Source organism: Molothrus aeneus, chromosome 6 (genome assembly GCF_037042795.1).
Source record: "Molothrus aeneus isolate 106 chromosome 6, BPBGC_Maene_1.0, whole genome shotgun sequence".
Lineage (NCBI taxonomy): Eukaryota > Metazoa > Chordata > Aves > Passeriformes > Icteridae > Molothrus > Molothrus aeneus.
This window is the reverse complement of record NC_089651.1, coordinates 29,349,480-29,371,379: the sequence shown is the minus strand read 5'-3', so window position 1 is coordinate 29,371,379 and position 21,900 is coordinate 29,349,480. Positions and strand designations below refer to the sequence as shown.

At 47.6% G+C, this 21,900-nt stretch overlaps 1 protein-coding gene and 1 long non-coding RNA gene across 6 annotated transcripts in view; one reads left to right on the top strand and one right to left on the bottom strand.

The window, feature by feature from the left end:
- Positions 1-1,748, bottom strand: part of ACTN1 (actinin alpha 1) — an 86,063-nt gene extending 84,315 nt beyond the window's left edge. For 2 of the 5 annotated variants that reach the window (XM_066552958.1, XM_066552959.1), the window contains exon 1: positions 1,581-1,743. In XM_066552958.1, coding sequence (XP_066409055.1) covers positions 1,581-1,679 — 99 coding nt within the window. In that variant the 5' untranslated portion in view covers positions 1,680-1,743. Of the gene's footprint in view, positions 1-1,580 lie in introns of all 5 variants that reach the window. The other 3 variants (XM_066552961.1, XM_066552962.1, XM_066552960.1) reach the window with 3 other exon arrangements.
- A 9,840-nt stretch (positions 1,749-11,588) lies between these two features.
- Positions 11,589-21,900, top strand: part of LOC136558126 (uncharacterized) — a 37,358-nt gene continuing 27,046 nt past the window's right edge. The window contains exon 1 of the long non-coding RNA XR_010783836.1: positions 11,589-11,715. This is a non-coding gene — a long non-coding RNA (uncharacterized lncRNA). The remainder of the gene's footprint in view (positions 11,716-21,900) is intronic.

Here is a 21,900-nt window from a genome sequence, read left to right as displayed (position 1 = left end):
GAGGTAATACTAAAAGAACATGACATTTACAGCATGTACAACAACCCTGGGTTTAAGGCTTTTGAGTCCAAAGGTTCCACTCCTGCTTCTGACAACCAAACCAGTGTACCCCTATATATAAAATATTTTACCTCAGCCAGCACCATAAAAGGCAAAAAACCCCTACAGCGTAACAATCATTTCCCTTCACAGCCGTCAGCAAGGCTGGTGATCTTGCTCAGGGCCCCAGTAGCTGTTTCTAGATGTATTGGCCAGATACAGGCATAGGACTGGAAACAGAGATTGCAGCCAGGCAGATCTTCTGAAAAGGAAGAAACTTCCCTCCACAAAGGAACAGAGCTCTGACTTCCAATAAGCCATCCACCACTCACAGCCCAGATTAAGACTGCATTCCTCGCTTTTCCTTTGCCGAAATATAACCTCACACACCATCAACTCTTTCACCAGTAAATGCCCTTGCTTGTGTACTTTAGTTCTCATGCTGTCCACTCTTAGCACTCAATCCCTGAGCAAGGAAACCACGGACAGCAGCTCTGTAGCTATCACCTTCAATCAACTCATCATACTCCAGGGAAAAAACTTCTCAGTGGCACCATTTCAGACAGCTCTGAGCAGGAAAACCTGAAAACCTTTGATCTGGAAGTGGAGGAGGGGAAGAGGAGAAGGGTTAAAGAGAAATAATCATCTTCCCACTGTTGTGCTCTCCTTCCCAACTGTTCCCAGTTCTACAGAAAGCTCCACACCTCAGACTACATTATATATGTTAATATATCATTTGTGCTAAAAAAGCACTATCATCCCCTCTCTCATGGAAGGTCTGGGGTTCTCCTGCCTGCTCACAGCAAGGGGAGAGCAAGGCAAGATCCAAAACACGAGCCAGTGACTGGCTGCGAAGCCAGCGGGAGCCTGCTGCACCCCGAAGTGCCTCTGCTATGCCAGCATCAGTGCCGCTCCAAATTCTGCTTTACTCTGGTCTGATGGAGTGACTAAAACGGAAATATTTCGGGGATTAGGATTCCTGAGTGATCTAATACAGGATGCTTTTGGTTTAAAGGAGGAGGGGAAAAAAAATATAACTAGCTAGCGGCGAGGCTGGAGCTCCTCCTGAGCTCCCCTCCCCACCGCCACCCTTTCGGTTTAAAAAGGGGCCGAATGTTACCATTTTTGGACATGAGCTCCGCGCAAGCCCTGCCCTAAACCACACCATTCAAACCAGCAGCCAGTGACTGTCCCGCCGCCGGGGCCGGGGCACGGGCGGCGCCGGGGGTGCGGGGGGGATGCGGAGGGGCCCCGCCACCGCCCGCCGGCGTCCCGGCCCCGCCCGGGCGCACCTGCGGGCCGGGAGCCCGTGACCCGGCCGGCGGCTGCTGCTGCGGGGGGACCGCCCCGGCACCTCCCTCCCCGCCCCGCCATCACCTGCCCGCCCCCGCGTCCCCGCCGCCTCGCCCCGCCACGCCGCACAGCGCCAGCCCCCGGCCGGGCGCGCACCGGCCCCGCCGCAGCGGTGGAGGGGGCGGCGGGGCCGGGTCCCGGCAGCCCCACGGGATGCACGCCAAGAGAGAGGACGGGGGTGCGCCCACCTTCCTCTGCTGCTTCTCCCAGGCTGGGTCGAGGAGCAGATCCCGGTCCCAGTCTTCCTCCGGCTGCATGTAGTCATTGGTCTGCTCGTAGTGATCCATGGCTGCGGCCGCTGCTGCCCGTCGCGTCGCGCCCCGCCGGTGCCGCTGCCCGCTGTGTCCGTCCCGGCCCCGCGGCCGCTCAGCCCGAGCGCGCGGCGGCGGCGCCCGCTCCCACCTCTCTCTGCCTCGGCCGCGCGCAGCGCCGCGGGGGCGGGACGCCCCGCCCACCACCCGCCTCCGCGCCGCTCATTGGCCGCCATCCGCGCGGCCGAGCCCAGGACCCCGAGTGTGAGTTCCTGTTTCATTGGTCCTCACGGCCGTCCGTCACAAGATCCGTGTGCCGTGGTAGGCAGTTCGCGGCAGCCCCGCCCTACTCGCGGCCCTGCCCGCCACCCCTCCGGCGTGGGGGGAGGCCGCGGCGGGGTGCACTAAGCCGAGCCGTCCCGTCCCGTCCCGTCCCGTCCCGTCCCGTCCCGTGCCATGCGATGTGATGTGATGTGGGGAAGCTCCGCGCCTCTGTGGGAGCATTTCTCTTTTGACGGCTCCGCGGCTGGATGGGGCGCGGGAGCCTGTGCTGGGGTGTCCTCACCGGCGGATCCGAGCGGCATTTTGTCACAGAATCACAGAATACTCTGAGTTGGAAGAGACCCACAAGGATCATCGAGTCCAGCTCCTGTCACCACACGGGACACCCCAAGAGTCACCCCTGTGCCTGAGAGCATTGCCCAACGTTGCTTGAGTGCTGTGATCACTGCCCTGGGGACCCTGGTCCAGTGCCCAATCACCCTCTGGGTGAAGAACCTTTTCCTGATATCCAACCTAAACTTTCCCTGATACAACTTCAGGTGCATCAAATGCTGGCACTGTGAGGATGTTTTCGTGTGGCACAGCTGGTGCCCATCCTGCCGGCCCCGACCTGAGTGCTCAGTGACAGCCCCACAGTCCTGCTGCCCGACTCAAAACACAGCTTGGGCGTTGTGCAGGAGTGCCCGCACCCAGAACGCAAAAAGAAAGGGCAGTGTTACTTGCTCCTGACCGGCAGCCGCTGCTCCAGGCTGGGATTGCCAGCACTGGCAGCCGGAGCCCTCAGGGCCCGAGGTGCGTGCTGCAGGCCAGGGACAGCCAGGGCCTCCCAGACAACAGCACCTGCTGCTGTCTGCCCACAAATATCCTGTTCGACAGGAAAACGCTCAACTGAAGTGCGTTTGGCTCATCGAGTAGCTTCCTAGAAGGGAAACACAAGTTAAGGAGTGTACCAACACGCAAATACTTGACACGGGCTTCCGTCAGTTAAACGAGTAGAGGGGGAAAAGGACAGCAGCCTTGTTTGTTCCCCTGGTAGTCTCGCTGAGAAGCACTGTGGCATCTCTCACAGAAGTGAGAGGAAGCCCAAGGAAATGCCGTTCCACAGCATCATGCAGGGCAGAGCTTGTGTCCCAATTCCTCTGATTAAGAGGAAGCAGAAGTTTGGAGCCCAGGAATGTGGGAGAGAGGGGGTAGCTGAGAATGGACTAGAAAGATGCTGCAAAGCACCAGGTTGAATTGAGCTGAAATGTTCCACATCAAGCTAGATTTAGCCCTAAATCACACCAATGAGCTCCACTTGCAGAAAAGGAAATTTTTTTTTTCCTGTGTCTTAACAAACATTGGGGGTGAAATTGGATATATTCTTTACTTCTTGGCATAAATAACTGTGCAGTCTATAATGAACAGATGTATGGTATAATGGTACTCTGTACTGTACTCTGTCTTCATGTGTCATATGATGTACCTTTATGTACACTTGCAGATATCAAAACCACAAATATAATTATCAGAATTTTAACAGTTCTGCACCATTCAGAGACTTGTATTCACTCTACCATGCATCACTCAAGATGAAGAAAGATTATTTAAATATGTAAGTACAGTAACATTCATAATTTTGAAGAGGAAGGGCCAATTTTTATTTTTTACAACCATTCAGTGAAACCCCAGTAACAGAAATTGTGAACCAACAGCTACAGCCTGATCACGGGCGGATAGAGAAACAACATGATGATAGAGAAACAACAAAGATGTCTAAAAGTTTTGTTCCTTTTCATTATTTATGAAGATATTTTCCACCTGAGGAATCCAGGAGAGTGTGGGAATTGGTAGAGATCTGGGGAGAAAAAAGGAGGAGGGAAACAAACATATTCCTTGAAAAAAGTCTTAAGCTTTGTATTTTAAGGCAGGGGGTCCTACTTGCTTCACCACCCCTATATTTTAAGAGCCCATTATTGAAAGCCACTTTTCAGACCTTCACAAATGTGGTGAGAGGTCTCAACTGCCTTTTAGTTTGTGGGGATTCTCAGCATTTCCCAGGAAATGCTCAGCACCATGGAGGTCTAAGCCCTGAGACATGCAGTAGGTTTCTGTGAGGCTGAATCTTCTAGATGCTGCCTCTTTGGTTACTTGGAGTTGAGTTGCAAAGCAACTGTGCCCATATTCATAAAATTACTATTCTTACCTGTGTGAAATACATCCAGTGATCTCTTACAGAGTCTGTTGATACTATAAATAGAAAACTATTTTTAGTTGCCAGTATCCTGTTCATGTACCTATTTCTTCTTGCACAGGGCAAAGGATGGATTAGACAATTTAATAGACAACATAAGTGCAATAAACTATTATAAAATCAAGAACTAGTGTGAGGTTTCTATTGCCTCTCTCCTAATTGTCTCTTACGTTTGTATTTCTAACTTCATCATCCTTGCTTCTAAAATTCTTTCTTGGATTTCTGGGAAATACTTAGTTTTTCACTCCTAAGCCCATCCCAACCATTAGCTTTTTACAAACTCCTTAACAAAAGGAAGTGAGTGTTCTTGGCCAGTTCTATGAATTTACGAGCAATAGTGAGGGGTGAAAAAAGACTGTTTCCAAACTTGGGATAGTTCCCGGATCCACTTGACCCTCTGCCCTTGCACCACGAAGGGGAAGAGACAAGCTTGCAATGGGAGAGGGAAGCACAGCAGCAACAGAACCCACAGAGCCCAGTGCTACTGATGGGAGAGGTACCTCTAACCCCAGCAGTACTCTGGTCTTCCTTACTTTCTGTCATTACTCCTAGAGTTCTCTTCTCTGTACAAGATTGCTGCTGACCATGGGCATTATTCCCACCCCGCTGGACCAAGTGGGTCTCCAGTAAAGTCTTTCTGATCCAATGAAGAGAGAGTGGCCTCTCTGCAGGGCAGGGGACAGAGTCACCATGAGAACAGCTGGACATACACCCTACTTCTTCAGCCTGCAACAGATGAAAAGAGGAACAAGCCCGAAGGCATTAGGGTATTTCTGGTTACTGTGTGCTGCTCATTCTCTTTGTGCTTTGCATATTAGCTACAGGTCACAAGCCTCCCTGGGGACATATCTGTTTTCTTGCCAAGAACATCCATAAGCTTCTGTAATGAGGCCCGGCAGGTGAGCTCAGTCACTGTACAACAGTGAACAAGGCTGTGTTGGAATGGCCCTTGACTTTTGTTTTGGGAAGTCTCATGGCCAAGTTTCAGCACTTATATTCTGCAGATGCACAAAAACTTTGTTGCTCAAAGATTTGGCACTTAAATTTGAACTGTGTGTTGGGCTGTCACAGTAGAGAATTCAACAAGTTAAATTCTTTTTCCTAATTTCTATGTCACTAATTCAGGACAGACTACCAGTGGTAAGTAAGAGCTCAGGCCCTGGGAAATGCAGGCATTAATTTGATTGAGCTCAGTGGGGTATACCATGCTTCATGGAATCTAGGGAGGAAGGGGCTTGGGCCCAGGGATTGGGTATAATTTACATTTTTAAGAAGTGTCATGGAATAACTGCCATGGTCATCCATGGATAGGTGGGAAAAAAAGGAACAACCAAGGTAGAAATGCTGTGTTTGGACAAAAGGAAAAAGAGGCCCAAATGAAGCTCCTAAGTACAAAACGTTTTTTGTCCTTCAAGGCCTCTTCACCCAAGTTGCATTTCCCCTTCTACTGGGACCCTAGCATCCTAAGTCCTCTTTCCCTTTACTTCCCCAATTATCTGATCTTCCAAAACTGGCTCCCCAGTCCTTCACCCTAAACTGTGGGATTGTGCAAGTACCTGAAGAGGATGTTATCTCTTCCTTCTGCTGACTGGAGGTCAACCACGCTTGTTCAGAGCATGAGCTTTAAAACCAGTGACTTACAGAGCAGTCTTTATATATATTTGCTAATATTGTTTGATACGGGTCATTTTGTGACAGTGATTTTTTTTTCCCTGTAAAAAGCCTGATTTTACTTTTCTAGCAGAGGATACCCTAGATTGTTCCCTTTGCTTTCACAGTGTCACTTAAACAACAATAGAATCAGGAATTACATCTCTAGTCCTATATTCCTGTTATCACATATCCCTATCTACTTTCATCCTTCAAGGACTACTTGACCAACATTGCCCATATAATGCCCCCTTTGCTCTCTCACTTTATCCCTGAAGGGAAAGGTATTTGCTGCTCAGAAATGCATAGGAGCATCATGCAACCAAAGCAACTACGGCAGCTGCTGAGCTTGTTCTGCAGAGGGACAGACATAGGGAGTAAAACCATCCAGTGGCACTGACAGAGTCATGTTAGATGACTGTGAAACACATTGTACAGTGAAATGACCACCTCATTGAGGTTACCATCCTTATTCTATGATATGGGCCTAGAGACCTTCAGTCACCCAGGGTTAGTACTTCTCATGTTTTGTCTGCAAGTTACCCTTTACTGAGGGGCAGGTCTTTGTGTAGGCTTTTTTTGCTCTTTTTCGTTTTCTTTGTCAGTCCTTAAAGGACATTCCATTTCACAGTGCTGACACGATATCTCTGTCTGTCCCAAACAATAAAAAGACTCAGGAACCAGAGAAGATAAAGACAATAACATTTTCCATGTTCCTACAAGAGACAGGGAATGGATTAAAGTTTAGAAGCGAGCACACTTCAAACTGGACACCATAAGTACACAAATCCCTGACAACTGGTGTATCCATGTACAAACCTAAGGCTTGATCCAGGCCATGCTCAGTGCCATCTCTCCTGGTGGAAGCAGAGGAAGATGCTGCCCTGAGGCACAGGGGAAGCCATGGTGCAGCAGCTGCTGCAGAAGCTACACACTTCCATGTGCAGAGCTCTGAAAGGCAGAGCCAACCAGTGCCTTCCACGTGGTAGCAAGAAGGCAGGAGCCTCTGGAGATTGCAAATTAAGTATGAGATAGCTCATTCCTGCTGCCACCAAGAGGGAGACTCGGGTTTGAGTCTCTTTTTCTCACTTTCTGATTGCACAGATCTTGCCTGATGATGTGCCCGTAGCTTAAAGAGGCAAGAGGCAGAATTTATTGTTTCTCCCACTTCCCAGGCACCGAAACTGACCATGGGAAAGGCGTTACAAGCTTTGGAGGTAAATATTGTGAAATTTTTCTGGAAAGGGAACAGCTGCAACATGGTAGGAGAATAGCAAGCACAGGGCTCCACCCTTGCCTTCACAGAAAACCTTTTCCTATGCAAGAGTCACTGCGCTCTCAGACCTATCATTATTTAGTTCCAGCTTAAAAACTTCACTTAAAATCCATTCACTTTGATGTTCTCCATAATTGCAAGTCTACTATTTTGTAGTAAAATGCTTGAAAAAAAAACAGCCCTCCCCCATATTCAAGGATATCATTATTACAGTGGTATCTTCAGACTATTTTCAAGCAGAACCCTTTTCTGGCCATGGCTTGGAATCACTTTCCAGAGAGAAAGCCAACAAAAATTTAATTCCTTCTGAGCAAGGCAGCTGCCTCGTTATACTTCAGCTACACCACACTGCCCTGGCTTCTTTCCCACATGGCTCTGCCACAAACCTGTGACTCTAATACTGACCAGAGCAGCCATAGTCATTGCTATGACACCCATCACTGCTCTGGGATGCGCTGGGTACGGCATGCAGCTGTAGGTCACAGTTGTTTCAATAGTGAGTCAGCAGTCCCTGCCTGAACAAACCCACAACTGCACTCAGATATGTTGAGAGCAAAGCATTTTGAGGATGCTTGCTCAAGATTTCACACACTGCTGCAGGGATCTGTAGCTGTCTGCAGACCCCAGACTCCATCCGTGGGATAGTTTTGCACAAAAGAAGCATTCCTGGAGGAAGATCTGCAGGATGCTGCCACAGAAATGCATCGCCAGCGTGCTCAGAGGTCACATAGCCCTATCATCCCTGACAGGTTGCAGAGAGCTGATGTAAGACCTGACCATGCATGAAGTTCACTTGCTCGTAATTTTTGCTCCGTGAATGATGCAGGCCTAGGATAATCCTGTAGGGGAAACCATGGAGGGTGATGGATGGAAGAAATTTGATACACTGCAAAATGTGATACAAGCAGGCCAAGCATGTACTGCAGTCTTTAATTCTTTGTGGAGAAGTGCATGGTGTGAGAGTTGAGGCTGTGTGAGTTACTTATGCAGAGCAAACACAGAAGAGCACACATCAACAGATCTGGAGCAGACTGTACTGCCAGCAGCCAGGGAATGCTGTGCAATTGCAGCAGCATGGCAAGGCATGAGTGCTATGCAGGCAGATGGTAATGCCAGAGCTGCAGCTCTCTCAGGCCTTTTCCTAGGAAATCCATGTCCACAAGTGCATGTACAAAGCAGTGTCATTTGTAGAACATGAAAAGCAAACCTTCTGTCCCCCTTAGCATTTGTAAGGCTGTGGATGGAGTCCTGTGGCTAGCTCTGGGTGCCAGGTTTTAAGACAGATACACATCAGTTGGAGAGAGTCCAAAGGAGAAGTAACAAGAAGGCTCAGAAGTCTAGAAAACCCGACCTTTGAAAGGAGACTGGAAGAAACAGGCTTTGTTTAGTCTAGGGAAGAAAAAAATTTAAGTGAGACACAGTACCAGTCCTCAAATACGTAAAAGTTTACTGCAAAGTGTAACACATTACATCATTTGCTGTGGCCACTGGCAAATCTGTGAACAGTCAGGATAGCAAAGAACTTGAGGAGGCCACCAAAGGAAGGTGCTGAATTTCCACTGCTGGATATTTTAAATAACCAGTAGGGCAGTTATAAGACAGACAAAACTTTAGGGACAATCAAGCCAATCATGAGCTTGGAAGGTGAACTCTCCAACTTTGTTTCATACTGTGCAATACTATCAGCTCCAGAGTTTAAGACAGTACTATGAAGCAATATGATTGTAAAGAGATTAATGATTGAAGAAAAGTCCTTACAGCTGTAGGAAAATAAAAATGTAAAATCAGACATATGGACCCTGACCTAGATAGTCTCATCAGACACCCATATGTAAAGCACATTGCAGCACAACTGCTGTGGGATCTTCACTCAGCTGAAAGAGTTGAGTAAGGTGAAAGGGGCTGTGGGAAAAAAAAATATTTTTACACACTTACATGGGCAACAATTACTTTAAATCCACTTCCAGCTGCCTCATAAGGAAGTGGCAGTTCCCTGTGTTACAGCTACCAGCAAAACTCACCATCACTCCAAATGCTAACAGGAGATGCTTCACTCCTGGTTTTGGCTTTTAAGTGCACCTTCCATCTCCTCATGCTTGTAGCATCAATTGTTTATTTCAATAGTGAGATGGGTCACAGTGTCATCAAACTGCAGACTATATTCATAATCCATGCTTGGGTATGGAGCCACAATCACAGTTCAGAAAGGGCAAAGAAAATGCAGATCCATGTCACTCTAGAGAGGCCCACCCTCATCATAGTGCACCAACAGGACATGAATGCTCCAAAATGCTCTAAACTAAAACTCAGTGCAGAGGAAGTTGGTTGATTCTTACCTGTTGTCTTTAAGATGCTAATCAAGGCTCTTGTAGTATCATCTAGTGCTCCTAAGGGTGCCCTGAGAGATCTGGGAGAAACACCTGAGATTTTCAGTTTTTCTGTACATTGCCAAGCCACCTGCCTCCACTAGCAGCAGAGGTGGCACAGCTTAGCAGAGCATGGTGTGGAGGAAAAGCTCACTCCCTTTAGAAAAGTAGTTGGTACAGCTGAAAAAACATACCAACAGCCTTCCAGGCATGTCAGCTTGTTCTCAGCACACAGTGCTCCAGCAGTGAGTGGGGAACATGATACTGAGTCAGTGAGGCTGGGATCCACATTCAAACTTTTCTCAGAATTGGAGCAGGACCCACACACTGACCCTAAAGTCATTGCTCCATTAGCTTGCCTTCCCAAAATAGACTTCCTGGAGCCTAAAGCTAGCCTTTCATGGCTATGGACTTTGCTTGAAGAAATCCCTTCATCCCACTTCTCTGGAGGGTTCAGGGAGCACCTGGGTGGTTGGCAGCCTGCCTGTCTCTGCAAAACAGGTTAAGCTTCTGCGTTCCTTAAGCAAAAACTGTTCACAGAAGCAGCTATGGGTTATGCATGCCTTTGTACAGAAAGTCATCTCATGTTCATTATTCTTGTCTCCTAACTAGCTCATGGCTGTTTCTTCTCTGTACAATGGGAGCAACTCTGCACAGCTACTGGAAATCAAACTGCACAGTGCAAAGTTACCTCTTGTATCAGAAAGCTCCTTATTTGGAAAGCTGCAGAGAGTGCCATACCCTTACATTTGCAGTGGCTCCACGTTGAGGAAGGTGACGCTTGTGAAGCAGTATGCCCAGTGCTATAAGACAAGTGAGGAGGATGCTGCTGGGCAGCCCTAACAGCATACAGCAGGGACGGCCCCTCAGTAGGCAAACTAGGTGAGCTGATTCCCCAGCTTCCTTTAATCTCTTCTCTAAGAGGAGGCTCCAAACCAGCTGTGCAAGCCCTGCACTCCCCTGTAGTGCTTTGACTCTCTGAGCCATGACTACCCGCTTATGCCTTCCCTGCAAGCCTCTCATAAAATTAGCTTTGATACATGGCAAGTAAAGAGGGATGTGAGAAAGGCAGACAGTGGCACTTTCAGACCGAAGCAAGGAGGCTCTCAGGGCAGCCCAGCCACCACCTCATTCAGGCTGGGCTGCTGCCTGTGTGCATGTTCCACCTCTGCTCTCTGTGGCTGTAGCCCAGTAGGCAGGGCCAGAGGTCATCTTTACCATTTAGAGTTTGTCCCACAAACAGGTCTTCTTCCATCCCTAGGGGGCCCTTCCCAGGGCATCCTGCTCTCCATTTATATATTGTACTTTTAATTTTTTTTGTTCTGTGAGAAAGCCTAAGCTATTTCTTCAATAGCAGAGAGGGAGATGAAATGGCTGAGGAGTAATAAATAATACAGAGTGGTGGAGCAGACCTCACATTAAGCCTGAAGTCCACATGTCAAGACATCTGTCTCTTTTGTCCTTTTTGGACCAACAAATTAACCCCGATGAATCAGTACATGTTTCTTTGCTTCCTTTTAAAAAATTATTATTTATTTATTTAATATTTTGGCAGGGGAGGCATCAAGCAGAGGCCTTCCCTGTAGTTGTGCACCTGTCCCAGGAAGCACGGATGCATTTCCATGGCATGCCTGGGAATCAAACTGTAGGCGTTTTACATGGCAGCTTTAAGCAGAATTAGCGCGGCTGCTGTCCGGCCCAGCAGTCGGTGACCCTCACGGGGTCCCCTGGATGAGCGATGCACACAAGCCGGGTCCCGGCAGCACTGCTGGACTGGACGCCCCTCAGGTCACTCTGTCTGTCCCCGGCCCCAACAGGGACGAAAGCCGAGAGTCTCTGGTGGGCCGTGCCGCTCCCCCCGCCAGGTTTTCCCACCTGGGCCGTGCCTGGCCCCGCGGCGTCGGCCGGGAGCCCGAAGGTTTCCACAGCCATCGGCGGCCAGGCTGGCTCCCGCGGGCCGCTCGCCGCCGCGCAGGAGAGGCGGAACACGTCCGGCCCCGTGAGGAGCGGCAGCGGGGGCGAAGCCGTGCCGCCGGCCGAGGGAGGCCCGGCCCCGCCGGGGCCGTGCGGGCTCCCCGGGGCAGCTCCGCCCGCGGCCGCTGCAGCGCTCGGCTCCGCCTCCCGAGCCGGAGCGGAGGCCCTTGGGGCCTAAGCTGGGAAATGCAGGGCCAAACCCCGACCGAGTACGAGAGGGACAAACACCGAATGCGGAATCTGGGACTGGGCTCATCGCTTCAGACGTGCGCTCTTTAAATGACTGTCGAGGTAAAGATGTTATGCTGTTTATTGCCTTCCAGGACACTGGCAGAAAGCAGTGGTGCTCTCCTCTCTGGAAAGCAAAACCTGCCCTAACAGCTTCCCTGGGTCTTCCCCTGCTGAAAAAGGAGAGCCACTTGTTAACGTAAAGGAAGATATGGTTTTTTTCTTGTGTTCTGGCCAACAGCAAACTACCATCACTCTTCCTGTCCAAAAATACCCTGAACATCCCTACCCCATCCCCTTCACCGAGCAGTAGATGTGGTTTCAGCACTCTCAACTGGCTGGGAGTCAGCCTTCACAGCAACAGCAGCCTGGCCTCTGACCCTATATATTTTCTGAAAGCAGTGCTGTAGGAGAGCTTGACAGCTTTGGGGTGAAGTAGGAGCCTCATCACAGGCAGAATGGTTCTGGAGTTGGGGCTGACACAGTGGGACCTACTTCCACTTGGACCCACTTGGGAAGAGGTGGTTTCACCTGGCAGGTGCCTAGTACATCTCCTCTGACACTGAATCACTGGCCCTATCTCATCTGACCCACACTAGCCTTGCCTCAAAACACACTGGATGACAAACACCTGCTTTTCTTCAAGCCGCAAAGAGTTGGAATCCATTTTCATGCAAATTGCCAGAGAAAGGCTAAAGGCTGAAGTGTTATCTCCCCATCCCAAGCAGCAATATGCTACCTCATGGCAGTCATATCTTCCAGAGGAATGAACCTTACAGAGAGAGGTGGCAGCTGGCTGTCATTTGGAAGAACAGGGCCAGTCTCACCCGCAGAAGCAGCCCTGTGGCTGTTGTGCATCCAGCATTTTTCCACTCAGTGAAGGCCATTCCTCCAGCTAAGATGCTTGTTGTTGCATGGTCTCCTTCTCCATCTTAGCGTTATCTTTGGTGATACGCAGCCTGGTATGTCTTGCTTGTAGCCACAGGTCTGAGAAGCTGATCCCAAGCAGTCACCGCTGCCTCAAAGTTGTTGGACAAGAAGTAAGGACATCCCCATCTGGGGAAAAGAGAGATGACGAGAATGAGCCACAAGGGCAGTGTGCTGGATTCTTTCTCTCAATTACTTCATCTCTGACTTTTTAAAAAAAAATTCTTTATCTCACAGGGTGTTTTTTACTGCAGTAATTTCTGTGATAGCTGAGGTTGCAGGTATTGGGAAATAGAGTTATAGTCAGGGACAGCAGAAGGCCTTCCACTGTTGGTGGCAGTGCACAGACCATGGGGCAGAAAAGATCATCAAGGATTTTTCTCTTGCCATAATCACTATGCAGGTTATGCACATTGTACCCAAAAGGTTATGGAGAAGCTAAGCTAATGAAGCATGAGCCTCAGAAAACTTCCTTGTACTGTTGTGGTAAAGAAACACAGGGGCTCTCGAACCTCTCATGTAAGATTGGGCTGAAAAAAATACTGCATCAGCCAGGACTTGGAAAAGTAGTGATGAAAATAAAAGCCTGGAAAGAAAAAGAAAGTGACCTGGTCTTACTATAAGACTTGGCAGCTCTGGGGCTGAGTTTTTTGCACTGTCCAGTTCCTCTGAACACCCCTCTGACACCTGACATCTCTGGACCACACTGTTCACAGCACTGCAGTCTAGCAGACTAGGAATTCAAAATGCCAAGATATTGAGATTTTGTGAAATATCCTGGTTATTTCTTATGAAGTCCCATTCCATATCCTCCACTTGTATGAGTGAACTTAGACAATTCTCAAGATAAGCCCCAGGCAAGAGCCCTATATTATAATCTTTCTTTATAGCAACACCCACATAAAAGAAAACCCCTGGAGGCATAGTCTGCCTGTCTGTGTATAAAGGTGGTTTACTCCTTTTAGAATGGCAAGTATTTTCTGAAGGCAAAAATGGGAAAAAATTCAGAGAGCTGTGAATTGTGTGAAATGGACTGACAATATTTGTATGGGAAATACAGTGAAATATATTATTTTCTACTACAAACCATTACAACTACTGATATGCATAGTAGTAATGGTTACAGCCATCTCAGGTACAGAGCCAGAAATATGCCCTATGAGAAACATTTCTAGTTCCCTGCTGAACGACCTCTACCTACAGCTAATGAAGCATCTTTTAATCCCAGTTTCTTTCAGACCCAGGCTACATATGTGCACCTCAGGTACCTCAAGTATGTGGTACCTGAATAATGGAAATCAAAACCCAAAAGGTGTGCATATTTGACTAAGAACACAAGGGAACTTACATGCAAATTACACTTTTGCAAACCTTTGCCAAGGCAGTGCCTAATTCAGCCCTAGCACTACACCAATATATATCACCTTGGTTGATGAGGGGATTTGTTGAAAAGTTATGGTTAAGTCCTGTCCTGTCAGCACCTTGTTGTAGTATCCTGTGACAGGACAGAAGATAAAATTTGGAAATAATTTTCATCATATGTGTGCATAGACTCTGTTCCACATACTCATAATTTCTGGAACATACTGCTTTGGGGTTAGTAATGTTTCTGGGATCTTTATTCAAGGATGGTTTTCTGATAAGGCAAAGAAAGTAACCAAACAGCCCCCTGAATCCCCCTGAATCCCCCAACTGTCATTCTTTGAAGGACAGACAATGTGACAAGCAAAAAGTACACAATGGATACAGTAGAAAATCAATGTAAGTATTTCTTCATCACCTGACTCAAGTAAGTCTCCATTTTGGACTTTGAAAATGCCCAGGTCTCCCTTGTGCTGAGTTCAGCTTAGCATCATAGCACTCACTTCAATGAGAGGAAAGCAGAGAGTGTATGAGCCTAAGGTTATGGGAATACCACTTTATAACATGCTTAAATAGTGTCTGCTAATAGTAAAGCTGAGCAGAGCTCACAGCATTGTGTCATCTCTGTGCCCATACCCTCTGCCCAGGGGCTTAGGCTGAGGCTGCAGAGCTGGAACAGGCTGTGTGGGTCTTGCTGAAAGACATAAATAGCTTTACTCCTTTCTGATTCCGTTTTATTAAACCATGACATTAGCCACAAATTATATTGCCTTAGCGAAAAATAAATGTAAATATCAGGGCTTGTCTGCAGACATCTCGTCTCTTTGTGACTGGCACCTGAGATCCCTACACATGAAAAACAAAGTGGAGAGCACAAGGCTCCCCATTTTCTCCATGCTTTTGTCGATTATAGTCTCTGGACATTTGTCAGCACTGTGCAATTGCTGAGTTTCCTGTCCAAGGCCAGTTTCCTTGTTTGCACAGGACTTTCAAATAGCTCTGGGGGGAAAAAGTCCAACCCCTCCTGTATGACCACAACAGAGCAGAGGTGAGTTCCAGCTGAGCTGCACAGAATGTTTTTGGGCATGAACAAGGCTCAGGGCTCTGGCACTTCTTTTGGAGCACAGCAATGCCACAACGTGTTTGCCAACGGCATCTGGTTTGGAATGAATCCCTGACCTTTATTATTTTGCAGCTTGACCCATCTCAGGGCAGTTGCATCCCAGCCCTTGGGCACTCTCTGGGAGTGACTCCATTTGCATCATAGCTTTTGCACACAAGGGAAAAAAACACAACTATATACAACAATAGTGGTAATTATGGCAAGAGCAATTAAAAAAGGAGGGAGAAAGAAGGTCTGGGTCCCATCCAAATTGTGTATGCCCAATACCAAAACTAGCATTACCTTGAATGGGACTGAGTGCTGGTTTCTTCCTAATTCCCAACTAAAGCTACAGAGAAGGCACACCTTGGATTTACAGCAATATTTTCTCTTGTACCTGTTTATCTGCTTTGTTCATTTATCTGTGACTTAACATTCATATTTCCAAAATCCAGCCCATCCAACAGGTTTCTGGGAGCATAGTCACAGTGTATTGCATACATCTAAAACACCCTGAGAGAAAAAAACAGCTCCAAGGGCTTTTTAAGCTTCAGCAGAGTTCAGTTCTGCTGGAGCGTTGGTGGAAGAAGTTAGAGGTGGGAGCAAATGAATGAGAAATTCCTGCCACTGTTCTCCAGTCTGGTTCAGCAGAAGTACCAATGGAGCAAACTCATCCTTCCTGACAGCAGGTCTGTTTCCCCCTGGTCTCTGCCTGCACAAGCCAGAGACCTCCATCCCTCCATGGTCATTATTGATCTGGGTGTTTCCCCTGAGCACAGCCCAGAGCTGCATGTGTGAGCACCCCTTCAATTGGTACCATGCTCTTCTGTTAGGTGCATTCAGACCAGCCTGGTCCCAGCGTAGGTCTCTATTTTCAGATTAGCCTGGGATGGATGCTCTGAAGAAGGAATAGGGCCAGTATCTGCCTTCCAGCTTCCCTCTGAGAGCAGAAGCAGCATTCACTCTATGTGTAGTCTCACTGAGAAAAATTCAAGCCTTGCATTTGGATGTATAGCTACAGACACATCTCTCATTCCTTCCACCTCTGATAGAAGTCTTGGAAAGAGCTACCACTGCAAGGTGTAGCTTTCAGGGAGGATGTGCACATGCATGGACTGCTAGATTGGAGGCACTCCCTGAACCTCTAGGCCAGGGGACTGGCTGCTGGGGAGCCCCACACCAGGGGATACCCTGGGCTTGATGAAAAACAAAATCAGAAAACCACAGCTAGTCCTGGGCTTGTAATTCAAAATGGAATTAAGATCTTACATCTCACTCTGATTTATTGTCTGTGGAAGTTCAATTCAAATTTTTGTGCAGGCCAATAGAAGTCTGTCATTCTTGACCACAGTCAGGAAATTAAGTTTGGAAGGGGCTCTGGGAGGACAGCTGGTCCAGATGCCAGCTCAGAGCAGGGCCAGTTTTCATCAGGCCAAAAAAGCAGGATTCCACTAACTCTCTTTTTCATCCTATTTGTTGGCTTGAGAGACTGGATTGTGTTTTTACCACATTTTAGTTACACTAGCAATAGAGAAACCACTGCAGCTCTGCCCAGCTGAGGAGTCAGGTTCCGTTTTGCTTTTTGCCCTGGTTTATATGAAAATGGCAATTGATAAGAGCCCAAACCGTCCTCAGCTCCACCAGAACAATGCCCATTGTCCTGGAAAAAAGTAAATCATGGTGATCCCCATTATGCTACTTCTAGTGGCCACATTGTCTTTCATAAAAATAACCCAGGGCTATTCTTTAAAAAAACATGGTCTGAGCTTCTCATGAAGGATGAGGCTTCTTGATAAAAAGCCATGCCTGAATAGCATGGCCTCACAGCACCACAGCTGCAGTACTGCTGGTGACCTCTTCTTGTGGTACCTGGGTTTTGCTTTGGAGATGTCCTGGCCAAACAGAGAGTGTGTTGGGTCCATGCTTCCTGGGGACCAGGTGAGTATGTGGCCCTTCCCTCAGAGCCCTCTGGTTTCACTGGGAGTCCTGTGCCTTGTAACTGCTTTTTCTGGGGTCCACAGACTAGACAAGGGATGATTGATGTTTGGCTTTCCATCACACTATGCTGAAAAGTGTGATGCAAGCACTGAGACCAGGCAAAAGGAAACACAGGGAAGGAGAGGCTGTAAAGAGGTAAAATACGAAATAGGCAGGAACATGAGGGATGGAAGCAGGAGGATTTTGATGGCAGGATTAACCAGGGAGCATGCAGAGAGACGCTGCCTGAAGTGACATGTCAAGAGAAGCTGAGGACCACACAGGCTCTTACAATGGGACAAGATGTTTCTAGCTAGACTTTGGATAGAGTGTGGAGGAAATAGATGGAATTTAACACTTGGCATGCTTATATTCTATACCAAGAAGTAGCATTTTCCTCTTTGCTTTTAAAGGAGACAAACCATCTTAAAACAAGGTTTAAATGATTGAAAAATCTCTTTCGGGCAAACTTTGTGGGTGTTGGTTAAGAGGCAAATGAATTGTTTTGATAGCACAGCATCTTCCCCCACTGAACTTTCAGAGGCATAGAGGGTGCTACTTTCAGAGAAAAACTGTATGAGGGAAATGACAACTGACAGATTGAAAGGCTTATCTCAAAATCCTCCCTTGCTTTCTCCCAGTTCAATATCAAAGATAGACAAAAAGAGGTCAAAAGAGAGATGAGGTCAAAAATAGAGACGGCACACTTGAGGGTCCTAAGGACTTTGGATTTTTTTCATTTTGTCATACAGCCAAAAGAGTCAAGCTTCCAGTAAATTATTTTTAAAATTGATATTGTATTCATGTCAGCATAATTCTCCAAGGCACAAAATAGGACACAGGCAAGCAGGCAGATTTCCAAACTGTCTGGCCCCTTTACATCATTTCCTCCTCGTAACTTATCCTGTGTATTCTACCTCTGACTTGACATCTCCAGCTTCCTTTAGATAAGGGAGAAATTCTTCTTCATTCTTCTTCAAGTGTCACGTGAACTTCTTCAGTTTTATCACCAGTTTCTCAGATAAAGGGCTCACGTGAAGCAATCCTTTCCGAGCTCACATTCCTATCTTCTAACAGCAGAACATGAAGCTTTCCCACCTTATAAGGATGGGTTCCACTGCGTGTTTGAAAGGTGCTGCAACTGCTTTAAAAGGTTTCACAGCCTGAGTATTACAGAAGAAAATGTACCTGGTACCTGCCCTTCTGGATTAGCCAGCAACCTGGCATTCCTGCCATGCTGTTCTGTGTGCCAGAGCAAAGACCATTTGGAAGGTTGTATTCCATACTTTTTTGTCAACAGATTTTCATCCATCTCCCAGCACAAGCTGATGCTGGCTGCATTTAATGGAATAAGTCAGAAAATGTCTTCATTGAATCAGGAACTGCTTTCAATTCCCTGAAGTCTGTTCTCCTCACTCCATGGTTGAACTCCAGGCTCTGAGTACATCTGCTACTGGTGCCTAAAAATCAAGCACATTAATGTGCTTCCATGTAGAAGAACCTCAGAGCGTTTCCTTTTTACTACATTTGAAGAAAGTTGGAATGTAAATGTATTGACAAAATAAGCACTGGCATTTAAAATGAAGCAGAGAAACCAGATGCTCTGTCTCTTTCATTATACAAAGAAAGAAGGAAGTGTCCCAAGAAACACCAAATGGCACCTGTTGTATGGAGACCAGGCTGCCTATTCAGACTTTTATGCAATAAAATGGACACTTTAAGATTTACCAAATATGTAATTCAGCCTTTTAATTTTCTTTCATTTTTGTTTCCAGTTTTCAGGCTACAAGTCCCTGTTCCACTCATAGTAAAAAAATATCTGTTTTGGAAACCAAAGACTGGGGAGGAGGGGAGAGGCTCCCTCTTTGGCAGCTCATTTAAAATCCAGGCTGTGATCATGAGGGATGCATTACAGGCCATTTTATCACGGGCCATGCTGTTCTCATAAGGCTTCCTATTTATCACAAGCCTCCTTACTCATGGAAAGGAAAGCTGAAGAGTAGAGCTGCACAGGGTGCCATGCTCCTCTTCACTCCTGGGCAGACATGGGACTGTGTGGTGCTGTTCTGCAAGAACTCAGCTGCTCTCTCCTTTCCTCCTATCTGCATTTTCCTTCTATTGCACTCATGGGAGATTTCTCAGTAGGACAGGTCGGGAGCAGTAGGACAGTCCTCAAGGGTTACACTGAGTGGCAGGCAGGCAGAAAGGTCATCTCTGTGTGGGAGCAAGGGCAGATTAGAGAAGTTGGAGGTCAGTGTCCAACTCCAACTGCTTCAGCCAAAACTGATGTCAGGAGGAGAGTAGGTTATTTTTAATTAAACTAACAACAGAGAAGGACCCATGATATTGTTCTTGAATAGAAACTATTTAGAGGAATAAATCATCACCATGGAAACGGGGAGCTTTGCCAGAGCAAGGCAGGAAACGAAGCACAGGGAGAAATACCCAAGGAATTTTCAGCCATGATAACTGCAGCAACTGCTTGTTTCACAACTTGGGGTTGCATCTTTGGGGACCCCAAGTTGCCTTCCTAAGTTCATGGGGCACAGGGGAGTCAGTCAACCTAGAAGCTTGTGGTGGGATGCAGCACCTCTATAAAGTTTCCCACCAGTATCAGCACCACGTATGCCTGAGGTGGGACATGAAGAAGAGCAAAGCCTGCAACAAGAGCCTGCAAAACATCTTTGGGATGTAAAATTAACTACACAGGGATTAAACCAAAATTAATCCAGAGGACTTGAAGCCTTGGAATGTTATCAGCTTGTCTGTTTCTCTAAGTCCTGATTAGATCCAAATCCCAGTTCTTTATCTTGAAGTCCTAAAAGGCAAGGACAAGAGCTTAGCTGAAAGGCAACACAGCCTTCATCACATTTAATAATTTCTTATGTCCCTCACACTCATGCTACCACTACAGAGAAAATATAGACACCCCATTCTTGGCTGTTTGTGCTGTCAGAGAGGCTGACTCCTGAGTATATCTTTTCACTCAATATGATTTTGTCCATTTTTGAGCCATTTCCATACTCAGGAGTCCAGCCTGGGCAGCTGTCATCTCCTCCACTGCATTTGAAGCTGAGCAGGATATAAGGGCAGCTGCTTCATGTTCTTTGTTGTGTGCTTCTTCAATGCAATTCCAACCATGGGTGTGTAGGCAGAACCAAAGTTAAAGGCACAGAAAACCCAGAAGAAAATATCCATTTGTATAAAACAATTTGGAGAAGTAACAGCATCAGAACGCCAGGAAACACTATAGTAGGCAGAAGGTTTAGGGAAGCCCAAAGGAGCAGCACCACCACCAGTTCAAGAAGAACAAGCAGCCTTCATCCTTGCTTGATTGCAAGTGCAGTAATTGAGGCTCCTTGACTTATCCTAATGTTTCATGTTGTGACAAGAAACTCCATCACTTGTGCATGAAAGCCAATATGCAGCCAGGGCACTGGCAACCTCAGAAGTCACCCCAGTTTAAGTGGCAGCCTGGAGGCTTGCTGCCATGAACAGGTATCTGTAGGCTCTTCCAAATCCATCATGAGCAGCAGCTCTCAGGTGTGATGGAAAGATGTTCTCTGCATATAACACATGGGATATAATGCTGGTTCCAGATCCCAGGACAAGGCCTTGCTAGCTTAGCCCTCCAGGTGGATTGAAGCAAAGCTGGGGAACCTGCTCTGTCTGAGGGGCAGAGGGTTTGTTATGTGCCTGAGTAGAGGGGAGTCCTTCAGTGTCCTCCTTGGATGGGAGCAGCCCCTCGGATGGGAGCAGCCTGGAGACACATGGCACTGGAGTGCCTGCTCTGGGCCTCAGGCAGCAGGGCTGTGCACCAGGCCAAGGCAGCAGCACACCAGACAGAGGCTAATATTACTCTTCCCAGAGATTCAGTAGGTCACTGCTTCATCCTGTGAGCAACTCCAGATTTCAGGGCAGTGAGAGAATTGTTTACATTGGCTACTTGTATGAATGCTAAAAAAAAGAGAGGGTATTATGGGACTTCTGTTCTTTAATTCCAAAAAGAAATCAAACATGTCTAGACTGCTGCATGCATGTGGCTTTCCTCCAGGCTTCTCCCACCTGGAGCAATAAGCAGGCTGGAAATTCTCCATAAAAGAGTTTTCAACACCCATTTTAAAATGCTGTCACCACAGGCATACTAACCAGTATTGACCAGTCAAATTCTATAAGGAGGCAACATCAGATAGAGAAAAAGTTTTCAGGCACAGCCACAGAGATCCTCTGTGATTTCCTCACACCCTTTCAGCTGAGGGAGACTGTGGAACCAGCTGGCAGCTGGCCCCGGCCAGAGTCCAGGCAGCACAGGGGGCTGTGCCTGCATTCCTGCAGCGAGGCTGTGGGAGCAGCAGCCTCACAGGCACCCCACGGGGCACACACTGCTCTCCTGCAGCCCCAGCTCCATCCCCGGGCACTCAGCCCTGCACCAGACCGTGTGAAGCAGGGCTGCAGTGCAGCTGTGGGCTTTTGTTACTGCTGTTACCTGTTACCTATTGCTGCTGACAAGAGGTGTCCGAGCTGGTTGTGGAGAAAGACATTTTCCCTTTAGGCAGGAATCTGCCCAAGTTCAGACTCCATTGATACCAGCTCAGTGAGGAGCCAGGATGGCAGAGGTGGGGGAGGACCAGCCGTTAGGGAGTGGGTGCTCAGTCCTTGCAGGTTATCTAGCCTGTCTTCCTTGACAAGGCTGATAGCCAGGGACGTAGGAGGGCTGTGGAAAATGATTAGCAGAAGGGACAAGGGAATTACCATGTTGATTGAAGCCTGAGGTCTACCTTGTCTGGCAGCAGCCCCAGCACAGCAGCTCAGAGGGAAGTGGAGAGCCGTGTAGTCAGGCAGATGTGAAACCATCACATACTGTCAGTCTTGTTCTTTTG